This window comes from Phoca vitulina, unplaced genomic scaffold (genome assembly GCF_004348235.1).
Source record: "Phoca vitulina isolate PV1807 unplaced genomic scaffold, GSC_HSeal_1.0 scaffold14, whole genome shotgun sequence".
NCBI lineage: Eukaryota > Metazoa > Chordata > Mammalia > Carnivora > Phocidae > Phoca > Phoca vitulina.
Window position 1 is genome coordinate 2065181 of NW_022589717.1, and position 13990 is coordinate 2079170.

At 33.2% G+C, this 13990-nt stretch overlaps 1 protein-coding gene across 2 annotated transcripts in view; it reads left to right on the forward strand.

The window, feature by feature from the left end:
- Positions 1–10907, forward strand: part of ADAD1 (adenosine deaminase domain containing 1) — a 53792-nt gene extending 42885 nt beyond the window's left edge. For both annotated transcript variants that reach the window (XM_032412740.1, XM_032412741.1), the window contains exon 11: positions 10794–10907. In XM_032412740.1, coding sequence (XP_032268631.1) covers positions 10794–10907 — 114 coding nt within the window. The remainder of the gene's footprint in view (positions 1–10793) is intronic.
- Positions 10908–13990: the final 3083 nt, after the last annotated feature.

Below are 13990 nucleotides of genomic sequence, written 5' to 3' on the forward strand. Positions count from 1 at the left end.
CTAAAAAACTTCAGAAAAAATAAAACCATGTCCAGAATTTCTATAATATTGTCTAAAAAGTTTAATTTTTAACCAAAAAAGATGGGAGATGTAAAAAACAGGAAGGTGAAACATATACTCAGGAAAAAGTAATAGTCAATAGAAACTGGTTCTAAGTGGGTCCAAATGTTAAATATAGCTAAGACTTCAAAGCAGCTATTATAAATATGTTCAGAGAATTAAAGGAAAATATAACAGTGTATCAACACAGACCTGTACCTCTGAAACAAATAATACATTATATGTTAAAAAAAAAAAAAGAAGAAGAAGAAGAAGATAGTAGGAAGGGAAAAATGAAGGGGGGCAAATCGGAAGGGGAGACGAACCATGAGAGACTATGGACTCTGAGAAACAAACTGAGGGTTCTAGAGGGGAGGGGGGTGGGGGGATGGGTTAGACTGGTGATGGGTATTAAAGAGGGCATGTACTGAATGGAGCACTGGGTGTTATACGCAAACAATGAATCATGGAACACTACATCAAAAACTAATGATGTAATGTATGGTGATTAACATCACATAAAAAAATATCGGGGTGTGGAGAAAAAGGAACCCTCATACACAGTTGGCGGGAATACACATGGGTGCAGCCACTGCACTAAACAGTATGGAAGTTCCTCAAAAAATTAAAAATAGAATTGCCAGATGACCTAGTAATCCCACTACTGGACATTTACCTGAAGAAAACAAAAACACTAATTCAAAAAGATTTATGCACCTGTTTATTGCAGCATGATTTACAGTAGTGAAGATATGGAAGCAATTCAAGTGTCCATTGATTGCTGAATGGATAAAGAAGATTGAAATATGGAATATTAGTCAGTCATAAAAGAGAATGAGATCTTGCCATCTGCAACAACTTGGATAGGACTACAGGGTATAATGCTAAATGAAATAAATCAGAGAAAGACAAATGCCATATGATTTCACTCCTTTGTGGAATTCAAGAAACAAAGCAAATGAACAAAGAGAAAAAACTGACAAAAAAACAGACTTTTACACACAGAGAACAAATTGGTGATTGCCAGAGGGGAGGTAGGTGGGGGAGGGAGGTTGAAATAGATAAAGGAAATTAAGAGCACACTTACTGTGAGGAGCACTGAATATAGAAATGTTGAATCATTATATTGTACACCTGAAACTAATAGAACACTATGTTAATTATACTCCAATAATAAACAAAATGAAAAAAAAGAGCCATCTCAGTAGAGAAACAAACTACAAAAAAATAATTCTAGAATTGAAACAATAATAAGTGAAAAATTCTTTAGATGGGCACAACAGCACATTTGAGATGGCAGATAAAAATCAATGAACTTTGAAGATCAATAGAAATTATTTTTTAAAGACAAAGAATGAAAACAGATTGAAGAAAAATAAGCAGAGCCTCAAAGATTTGTGGAACAATATTAAGCACACCAACAGATGTGTATTAGGAATCTCAGATGGAAAGGAGAGAGAAAAACAGGAAAAAAAAATAAGAAGTAATACTGAAAAAATCCCCCAACTGGATGAAAAACATTAACAGATTCAAGAAACTCCACAAATTCCCAAGAAAAAAATTTTTGAAAAGATCCATACCTGCTAGATCCATCCATTTAGCCAGAGAAAGACAAATACCATATGATTTCACTCATATGTGGAATTTAAGAAACTTAAATATAAAGTACAAACTGGTGGTTGCCAGAGAAGAGGTGGGTGGGGGAATGGGTGAAATAGGTGAAGGGCATTAAGAGCACATTTGCTGTGATGAGCACTGAGTAATGTATTGATTATTGAATCATTATATTGCATACCAAAACTAATACAACACTGTATATTAATCATAATGGAATTTAAAAAAATATATTACTTAAAAAGATCCATACCTACATATGTCCTATTGAAACTGCTTAAGACCAAGACAAAGAGAAAATCTTGAAAACAGTGAAGGAAAGAAATGTTACTAATCATAGAGCAGTACATCTAAAGGTTGATTTCTCTTTAGCAACAATGGAGGCCAACCTAAAATAGCCAGAACAGTCTTGAATAAGAAGAATATAGTTGGACAATTCACACTTCTGATTTCAAAGCTTACCACAGAACCAGAGTAATCAAGACACGGTAAAACTGGCATAAGGATAAACATTTAGCTCAATAGGATATAATTGATAGTAAAGAAATCCTAACATTTATGGACAATTGGTTTTTAACAAGAGTACCAAGATACTTAAGTGGAAAAAAAAAAGTTTTTTAACAAGTAGTCTTGGGACAACTTGATATCCACATGGAAAAGAATGAACTAGGACTTTTACCTCATGCCATGTACAAAAATTAACTCAAAATGGATGATAGACCTATATAAGAATTAAAACTAAAAACTCTCAGGAGAAAACATAGAAGAAAATATGTGTATTCTTAAGTTAGAGAAACGTTTCTTAGATCTGATACCAAAAATACAATCCATAAGAGAAAAAATTAGTATTTTAGACTTTATTACAATAACAACTTTTGCATTTCAAAAATTAAGAAAATGAAAAGGCAAGTTACATACAAGGAGGAAATATTTGCAAATCACACATCTGATAAGGGACCTGTATCCAGAACATATAAAAACTGTTGCAACTCAATAATAGAAAGATACATGACCCAGTTTTTAAAATGACCAAAGAATTTGAATAGATATTTCTATAAAGAAAATAAACAAATGGCCAAGAAGAATATGAAAAGATGTCCGACATCGTTAATCATTAGGGAAATACAAATAAAAAACCATAGTGATTTACTACTTTACACATACTAGGATATATCAATAGTAAAAAAAGATATTAAGTGTTGTCAAGGATGTAAAGAAATCCGAACCATCACACATTGCTGGTAGGAATGTAAAATGATGCAGCTTCTTTGGGAAACAATTTAACAGTTCCTCAACAAGTTAAATATAGAGAGGTGCCTGGCTGGCTCAGTTGGAAGAACATGTGATTCTTGATCTTGGGGTTGTGAGTTCGAACCCCACATTGGGGGTGTAGAGATTACTAAAAAATAAACTTTAAAAAAAGTTAAATATGGAGTTAGCATGTAACCCAGGAATTCCACTCCTAGATATATGCATTAAGAAAATTGGAAACATATATTCACACCAAAATTGTACACAAATGTTTGTAGCAGCCATATTCATGATACACAAAAGGTGGAAACAACCCAAATGTTCACCAGCTGATGAATGGATAAACAAAATGTGGCATATCTCTTTAGTCATCCATAAAAGAGAATGAAGTAATGATACATTCTACAACATGGATCAACCTTGAAAACATTATGTTAAGTGAAAGAAGCCAGACACAAAAGGCAACAGGTAATATGATTTCATTTATATGAAATGTCCAGAATAGGCAAATTCATAGAGACAGTAGATTAGTGGTTTCCAGGGGCTGGGGGAAGGAGAGAATGAGGATTGACTGCTACGGATCTAGGAATCATTTTTGCAGTGATGAAAAATTTCTGGAATTACTGGTAATGGTTGTGCAACTTTGTGAAAATACTAGAAGCCATTTATTGTACACTTTAAAAGGAGGAATTTTATGATATAAGAATTATATCTTAACAAACCTGTTAGAAAAGCATGCAGTGAAATGATGTGCTTATGGATGGGAAGAACAAATATTGTTAAAATGTCTATATTATCCAAAGTGATCTACACATTTAATGCAATCCCTATCAAAATACCACCAGTTCACAGAGTTGGAACAATCCTAAGGTTTGTGTGGAACCACAAAAGAACCCAGATAGCCAAAGCAATCTTGAAAAAGAAGTAGCTGGAGGCATCACAATTCCAGACTTCAAGCTATATTACAAAGCTGTAGTCATCAAGACAGTATGGCACTGGCACAAAAACAGATACATAGATCAATGGAACAGAATAGAAAACCCAGAAATAAATGGTCAACTAATCTTCAACAAAACGGGAAAGAGTATCCAAAGGAAAAAAGTCTCTTGAACAAATGGTGTTGGGAATACTGGAGCACTTTTTACACCATACACAAAAATAAATTCAAAATGGATGAAAGATTAAATTTGAGACAGGAAACCATCAAAATCCTAGAGGAGAACACAGGCAGCGACCTCTTTGACGTTGGCCATTCCAACTTCCTGCTAGACATATGTCCAGAGGCAAGGGAAACAAAAGCAAAAATGAACTATCAGGACTTCATCAAGATAAAAAGCTGCACAGTGAAGGAAACAATCAATTAAAAGGCAGCTTACAGAATGGGAGAAGATATTTGCAAATGACATATCAGATAAAGGGTTAGTATCCAAAATACATGAAGAACTTATCAAACTCGGCACCCGCCCCCCAAAAAATCCAGTCAAGAAGACAGGAATAGACACTTTTCCAAAGAAGACATACATGAAAAGATGTTCAACATCTCTCATCATCAGGGAAATCAAAACCACAATGCGATACCACCTCAGACCTGTCAGAATGGCTAAAAGTAACAACACAGGAAATAGCAGATACTGGTGAGGCTGTGGAGAAAGGGGAACCCTCTTTACACTGTTGGTGGGAATGTAAGCTGGTGTAGCCACTCGGAAAACAGTACGGAGGTTCCTCAAAAAGTTGAAAATAGAGCTACCCTATGACCCAGCAATTGCACTACCAGATATTTACCCAAAGGATCAAAAATACTGATTCAAAGGGGCACATGCACCCTGATATTTATAGCAGCATTATCAACAATAGCCAAATTATGGAAAGAGCCCAAATGCCCATTGACTGATAAATGAATAAAGAATATGGTGTGTGTAGATATATCATATTTATATATATATAATATATATAATGGAATATTATTCAGCCATCAAAAATGAAAATCTTGCCATTTACAACAACGGGAATGGAGCTAGATTGTATTATGCTAAGCAAAATAAGAGAAAGAAATATAATTTCACTCGTGTGGAATTTAAGAAACAGAACAGATGAACATAAGGGAAGGGAAAAAAGAGGGAAGCAAACCATAAAAGACTCTTAACTGCAGAGAACAAACTGAGGATTGCTGGATGAGAGGTGAGGGGTATTAAGGAGGACACTTGTGTTGAGCACTGGGTGTTATAAGTAAGTGATGAATCAATAAATTCTCCTGAAACCGATATTACATGATATATTAACTAAAATTTAAATAAAAATTTGAGAAAAATATGTTTAAAGTGCTGAAAGAAAAACCCGGCAACCAGGAATTTTATAGCAAGGTAATTCTTAAAAGCAAAATAAAAAAATCCGCAGGCAGAAAAAAAGAAAATTTGTTAGCAGAACTTCTCTAAAAGTAATTCCAAAGGAACCTTGAAGCCTGGAAGAAATTACACCAGCTGACATATAAATCTACAGGAAGGAATAAAGAATACTGAAAATGGTAATCATGGGGGTAAATATATAAGGGTGTGTGTATGTGTGTGTATTTCCTCTTATTTTCTTTAAAAAATGGAAATTCTTTAAAACAATCTTAACAGTATATTATTGATTTTGTAACAAAGGTAGATGCAATGTAAACAGCAATAGTGTAACAAGGACAGAGAAAGAAATCAGTCAGTATTGGAACAAAGGTACTGTATTTTACCAGATTAAGTCAGTATGAATCTGAAGTAGAATGTAAGATATAGAGGCATGTTGTAATTCCTAAAGTAATCATGAAGAAAATAACTGGAAAACTGCATGCAAAATATCAACACACGAATTAAAATGGTGTATTAAAATTCATTTTTAAAAAGCCTAGAAGGCAATAAAGAGGAAGCAGAGATATAAAAGACATGGGACTTGGAAAACAGTGAAATGGCAGACGTGAATCCACTATATCAATAATCACATTAGATTCTGTTAGACTAAATGCTCCAGAGAAAAGGCAGAGCTCATCAGATAGGGTAAAAAAAAAAAAGGCAAGATCCAGCTGTAAATGCTGTCTGCTGGAAACATGAAATTAAAAAACACAAGTTGAAAGTAAAATGATGAAAAAACATATCATGCAAACAGTATCAATAAAGAGAGCTGAAGTGTTTGTATTAACATCAAACATACGTTAAAATGAGAAATATTACAAGACAGAGCAACGTTTTAGAGTGATAAAAAGGCTAATACATTGAAACATATAACAAATAGTTATATAATAGTCTCATGTGTTAGTAACAGAACCCCAAAATACACAAGCCAAAACTGACAGAATTGAAAGGTGAAATGCATAATTCTACAACTACAGTAGGAGGTTTTAATAGTCTTGTTTCAGCAGTTGATAATACAGCTACACAGAAAATAAGTGAGAATATAGAAGGCTTAAATATCAGTGCCAACCGAACTGGCCTATATAAAACACTACATAATAGAATATACATTATTTTCAAGTACATATGAAGCATTCTCCGTTACTGGCAATAAAACAAGTCTTAATAAGTTTAAAAGGATTAAAATCAGACAAAGCATGTTCTTAACCACTATGGAATTAAATTAGAAATCCACAGTGGAATGAGATCTGCGAAGTTAGCCATTTGAGAATTAAACAACTTAACTTCTGAATAACCTGTGAGTCAAGAAATTATAAGCAAATTAAAAAATATCTTCAACAGAATGAAAATACAACATATTGAAATTGGTGGAGTGGTTAGAAATTTACAGCTTTAATCACTTACATTAGGAAGAGAAATGTAAAATCAGTTATTTGAGCTTCCACCTTGAGATGTTAGAAGAAGAGCAAATTAAAACAAAAGGAGAGAGAGAGTAATATAAAGTATAGAAATCAGTGAACTAGAAAAGAGAAAAATCAATGAAATCAAAAGTTGATTCGTTGAAAAAAAATCATTGATAATCCTTTAGACTAACATAAAATAGAGATAACATACAAGTGATCAAAATTTGGAATGAAAGAAGGGTCATCACTATAGACCCCAAAGAGCTAAAATAATTGGAATATTATAAACAACTTTTTTTTAAAGATTTTATTTATTTGAGAGCGAGAGACAGAGAGGGAACACAAGCAGGGGTAGTGGGAGAGGGAGAAGCAGGCTTCCTGCAGAGCAGGGAGCCCAATGCGGGGCTCCATCCCAGGACCCTGGGATCATGACCTGAGCCAATGGCAGATGCTAACTGACTGAGCCACCCAGGCACCCAATATGAACAAGCTTTTGTCAAAAAATTAGACAAGTTAAATGAACACATTCCTAGAAAGATCTAAATTATAAAACATGACATCCAGAAAGCGTCAACTCTCCACCTGGTTCTCCGTCTGAGGGGTGGCTGTTAATTCTTCAGTCTTGAATTCATAGTGCCCAATGATGGCATTGCTCTGCACTATAGCCATTTGCCCCAATTTAAGTTTAGAAATTACCAGTTTCAGTAATAGCTGAATCACTGGTTTTCTCAGTAGCTGTTCAAAATGTTAATAAAAGTTTTGTTGCATGGTAGCATAAAAAAAAATAAAGAGAATATCCAAACTGAACTAAAGTAGTTGAATTATTAATTAAAATTCTTTTCCTAAAGGAGAGACAAACCAAGAAACAGACTCTTAATTATAGAGAACAAACTGGTGGTTACCAGAGGGGGTGGAGGGTATGGGTTAAATAGATGATGAGGAATAAGGATTGCCCTTGTTTTGATGAGCACCAAGTGATATATGGAATTGTTGAATTGCTATATTGTATACCTGAAACTAATATAACACTGTATGTTAAGTGGAATTAAAATCAAAACTAAAAAAAAAAAATTGTTTTCCTAAAGGAAAGCAGAGTGCAGATATAGCTTTACTGGTGAATTCTAGCAAACATATATGCAAAAAAATACAAATCCTACAAAAAAACTCTTCCATAAAATGGAAGTTTTTAAAAAGTTTACTGCCAACTTTTATGAGGTCACTATAACCCTGATACCAAAACAGGATTAAAACATCACAAAAAATGAAGACTACGAACCGTTATCTCTCAGGAGTATACATGCAAAATTCTTAAGATACTGGCAAAATAAATCCAGCAACCCATGAAAAGGATTATACACCATGACAAAGGAGGTTTGTTTCAGGAATGCAAGGTTGATTTAACATCAGAAAAATTATTGAATGTATTACCATTATATGACTAGATTCAAGTTCAAAACCCACATAATTACCTCAAAAGATGTACAAAATGTATTTTACAAAATCCAACAGCTATTCATGATTAAAAATACTGAATGAGAAAGAGAAGTAAATTTCCTCAAATGAAAAACCTACCATTGACATCATGCTTAATGGTGAAAGAATACTCTTGCCCCTGCCCCCCACAAGATTAGGGAAGAAAACAAGAATGTCTGCTCTCATCATTTCTATTCAACATTGTTCTGTAGGTCCTAGCAAGTTCAAGTCAAGAAAAAGAAAAGGCATCGACACTGGAAAGAACAGAAAAACTATTCTTGTTTCTAAATAATGTAATCTTGTATGTAGAATATCCTGTGGATTCTACCAAAAACAAACAACTATATCATATGTGAATTTAGTACACGTTACAAGGACAATATAGAAAAATAAATTGTGTGTGTGTGTGTGTGTATATATATATATATATATATATATATAAATATATAAATATATAAATAAAAAAAATATATATATATATATATATAAATAAAATGATGAAACGTTGCTGAGAGTAATTGAAGACCTAAATAAATGGAGACCTAAATAAATGGAGAGATGTACCATTTCATGGGTTGGAAAATTAAATATTGTTAGGCTGTCACTTTCCAAATTAATCTATGGATTCAAAGCAAACTCATTAGAATCCCAGCAAGCTTTTGTGTAGAAACTGACGAGCTGATTCTGATCAAAACTGACAAGTAAATCCAAAGGACATAAAAGAACTAAAACAATTTTTTAAAAGGTAGATTTACCCTACATAGTTTCAAAATTTATCATAAAGTCACAGTAGTCAAGACAATGTATTGATGTAATGATAGACCTATAAATCAATGGAACAGAAGTCAGAACTAAACCCACACACTTATGGTCAATTCATTTTGTATAAAGGTGCCAAGGTAACTTAATGGGAGAAAGAATAGTCTTTTTAATAAATGGTGCTGGAACTGTTGGATATCTGTGGACAAAAAAAAATTAGACTCATATGAGTCATACAAAAAAAACTTAAAATAGATCATATATCCAAGAGAGCTAAAACTATAAAACTTCAAAGAAAATGTCAAAGTATTTGTATTCTTAGGTTAGGAAACAGTTTCTTAGATGTGATGCCGGAAGCACAATCTGTAAAAGAAAAAAATTGATCATTTGGACTCCAGAATTTAAAACTTGCTTTTCAAAAGTCATCATTAAGAAAATGAAAATCCAAGTCATAGACTGGAAGAAAAAACTGACTAATCATACATCTGATAAAGGTCTTGGAGCTGTAATAATATATAATGAACTCTTACAACTCAGTATTGAGAGGGCAAACAACCGTTTTTAAAAGTAGCAAAGAATATATTCAAATGGCTAATACACATATAAAAGATGCTCAGCCTCATCAGGCATTAGGTGTTGACCATACTACTGCACAAACACTAAAATCCAAAACACTATACTAGATGTTGCAGAGAAACTGGAGACTTGTACTGCTGATGAGAATGTAAAATAGTACAGTCTCTTTGGAAAACAGTTTGGCAGTCTCTTGCAAAGGTAATCATATAGTTACCATGTGACCCAGCACTTTCACTGGTATCTGTCCAGGAGGAACAAAAACCTATATCCACACAAGACTTGTACGTAAATGTTTACAGCAGCATTATTCTTAATAGCCCAAAACTGGAAACATTCAGTTGTTCATCGGTTGGTGAATCCTTAAACAATGTCATAAATCCGTATGATGGAATACTAATCAGCAATAAAATAGATCAAACTACAAATACATGAAACAACATGAATGAATCTGAAAGCATTATGCTAACCAAAAGAAGCCTGACACAAAAGAGTTCATATGGTGTTCCTCGAGTTTTATGAAATTTCTAGAAAAAGTAAAACTCGAAAGACAAAGTAGATAGATTCCTGGTTGGCTGGAGCTGGGAATACAGATTGGACTGCAGATGGACACAGTGGAGCTTTTTTGCAGGTGATGGAATTGTTTTACAACTTGACTGTGGGATGGTTGCATACCTTTATAAATTTACTAAAAATCATTAAACTGTATACTTGCAATGAGTGCATTTATGGTATGTAATTATACTTCAGTAAAGCTTCATTTGTTTTTAAAGATTTTATTTATTTATTTGAGAGAGAGAATGAGAAACAGCACGAGAGGGAAGAGGGTCAGAGGGAGAAGTAGACCCCCCGCTGAGCAGGGAGCCTGATGTGGGACTTGATCCCAGGATTTCAGGATCATGACCTGAGCTGAAGGCAGTCGCTTAACCATTCAGTAAAGCCTTTTAAGAAGTTCATCTATATGTTCATTTATAAAAAAATGAAATAAACCAAAATGATGGTTATCTGTTTGGGGATTATAGGCAGATTTTATTTTCTTTATATTTTCTCTACTTTTCAAGTTTTCTGTAATGAGTATGATTATTTTAATAAAAAATGTAAAAACAAAAAAACAAAAAATTGTCTTTAAGGAGTTTTGGCAAGAAAAATGTTTAGTTTCAAAAATAATGAGAAAAATAAGAATTCAAAACTATTTTCATTAAATTTTAAAATGTCAAACTAAAGCATGATCAGGGTTACTTACTTTTCATAAGCCAAATTCTGCCTATATCCTATAATTCAATTTTTTTTCTTTCTGTAGTGTATGTCTGGATCCTATCAAGAAGCTAAAACTTTGCTGAAATCCTACTTGCAGCAACATGGCTATGGCTCCTGGATTGTGAAATCTCCCTGTATAGAGCAATTTAGTATGTGATTTAGGCAATCCATTGTCATATTAAAAATCTTTTATTTTTTGGTGTCTTTGACTAGTAAATATATTTTAAAAATTTTGGTGGTTTGCAGCTTTCAAAACCAAAGTCTTGCAACAGCAGTGTCCAGAGATTGCTGACAGTAATAATTTACATTAAAACATTGGGGAATTTTTTGTGGCCTTTTGGAAAAATTATTACCTGAGTCATTATGCAGCCATTTTGCCTTTATTTTTACAGGCATTATAAAGCCACTGCCCTTTTTGTAGTTTAAAAGAAAATTTCTTTTAAGTTTTTACTTTGAAGCTATCTATTTAGCAAATATACTCAACATTGTTTCTGGGTATCTCATTCAGGTTGTTTCTTTTTAAATTAAAAATTAGAATCCAGGAATACAAATAATAGTTTTTGCTCATTTGTTGATTAATTCAACAAACATTTGAGTGCCTAATATTTGCCAGTAACCATGCTTGTGTGATAGTGAAAAGCAACAACTAGAACACCATTTCTCATGTCCAAGAAGTTTATGAATGCAAACTGCACGTATACATGCAGAAAAATGTTAACCGTGATCTTCTGATTAAAGGTCATCATAAATGCTTTAAATAAGATTGACCATTTTCAAGTGTTGTGTAAGATCCATCCAAATGTGATTTAATATTTATAATTTAGATAAGTAGGGATTTCTGATAATCAACAAAAATTATTTAGCTTTACACTTACATTTGTTTATACAGTGATTAGATCAAAAGAGAAAGTTTAGTTATACTTGAATTAGGCTATATATCTTCAGTGAAATGTTGAGTTTGTTCCATACTTCAGCCTCTTCAAACCTATTCCTTAGTTTCAATCACAGATTAATTAAACATTATTGGTCTCAAACTTTGTTCCTCTTAGCTTGGGTCTTTATAATCTCTGATGAGGTCAATATAAGTTTTTTGTTTTGTTTTGTCTATTCTAAAAGTATCTTTGGAAGATTGAAATTGATACTAGTGGTTGTCATTCTTTGTTCAGAGATAGAAACTTGATAGAAAGGACTCTAGACTGCCCTACATCAAAAACAGCAATGCTTATTGCCTCTTTTATGTTTTACGGTTGTAGAAGATATTTTGCTTGAAGAAAAGCAAACTTCAAAATTCAGACTTCTAAACTTCAACTTATAAAATTGTTCAAAAGCCATTAAATTAGTTACATCTAAATTTAAGTCCTCTTTTAGTCTCAGGTTCTGTTATCTGAGATAAACATTAAAGGATAGATAAAAATTGAGAAGGCTGAAATGAGAGAGGGGATGTATTCCAGTTGGAAATAATAAAGCAAAGATTAGATGGGAAATGTTACAGTGTTTGAAACTAGAGTATAGAACACTGGATGGGAAAGTTGAGGGTTGAGTCTAGCAGATGTTCTCATTTGGGTCATCAGAAGGGAACCCTTGAAGGATTTTGTGTAGGAAAGTGACATATATTAAGACACCGTTCCACAGCATGTTTTTTGTTTACTTATTATGGAAATTTCCAAACATACAAAAATAGAATAGTAAATGAATCCTCATGTACCCATCACTCAGCTTCAATAATTATTAAAACATAGCAATCTTTATTTCGTATATATCTCCCCATGCTGGATTATGTTAGAACAAACGCCAGACAAGTTATTTTTTTTTAGTTTTATTTTTTATTAAATTCCAGTTAGTTAACATACAATGTAATACTAGTTTCAGGTGTACACTATAGTGATTCACCACTTCCCTGTATCACCTAGTGCTCATCACAGCAAGTGCACTCCTTAATCCCCATCTCCTGTTTCACCCATTCCCCCACCCACTTCCCTCTGGTAACCATCAGTTTGTTCTCTTTAGTTTAGTCTGTTTCTCGGTTTCTCTCATCTGAAAATACTTTGAGACACATCCGCGAAACATGAGAACTCTTTAATACACACACAGACACACACACACATGTGTATAGCCACAATCCAGTTAGCACACCTTAAAAATTAATAGTAATTCTCCCAATATCTGTTAAGTGTTGTATAGATTGTTGGAATCAAGATCAAAATCAACATCCATATGTTGGAATTTGTGTGTTAAATATCTGTTAATCTATAGATTTTCTCTCACTTTTTTTCCTTCTAATTAGTTCCTGGAAAAAGCTAGGTTCTTAGTGGAGTCTTCCACAATCTCAGTTTTGCTGCTTACATTTCCATAATGTCATTTAGTGTGTTTCTCTGTGATCTGTATTTCCAGAAATCAGTAGTTAAATCTAGAGGCTTTCAAATAGAGGTTCAATTTTTTTAGCAAAAATACGTCATAGGTAGTCTTGTGTACATTCATCACAAGACACAATGTGTGGGTTCTCTCTTTTTGTAATATTAGCAGTCATTGATCATTGCCCAATTTTGCTATTTCATTGGGGATTGCAGGTGATAAATTCTCTCATTAGATGGAATGCTTCTGTTAAATGTTTGCTTATAGATGATTTGATGACCTGGGATGTAGTTGGTACAAAGGCTAGATTGTTTCTCTGTATTTATGTTTTTGAAATAGTTGGTTCCCTATCATTTTTTAAACTTCACCAGTGAGAATTTTTTTAATATCATTATGAATTTAAACATATTTGTGTTTCTCATTACAATTCATATTCATATTGTTCTCTTGTGTCAGTAGGAACCTATTCTAAACCTCTCAGTGTTTTTCTTCTAGTTGATGTTTCTAATGCTTTTTCAAGTAATATAATTTTGTATGTTTTATTTTCTATTTGTTGCTGACATATAGACATAAAACTGATTTTTTATGTTGGCCTTATATCCAGTGCCCCTGCTAAATTAATTCTAATAGTTTATCTGGAGAGCTTTTGGATTTTCTTCATACACAGTCACGTCATATGTGAATAATGACAGGTTTATTTCTTCTGATCCAATCTTTGTCTTCTCATTTCTTTTTCTTGCCTTTTTTTGTACTCGCTATAACTTCCCAGTACAATGTGAATAGAAGTAGTGTAGCAGTGTCCTTGTCTTCTGTGAGAACCTTGTCATGTTGGTGCCTTTGTCTTCTCTACATGATCCCAGTAGTCTTTGTCAACTTCCTTTCCTTCTC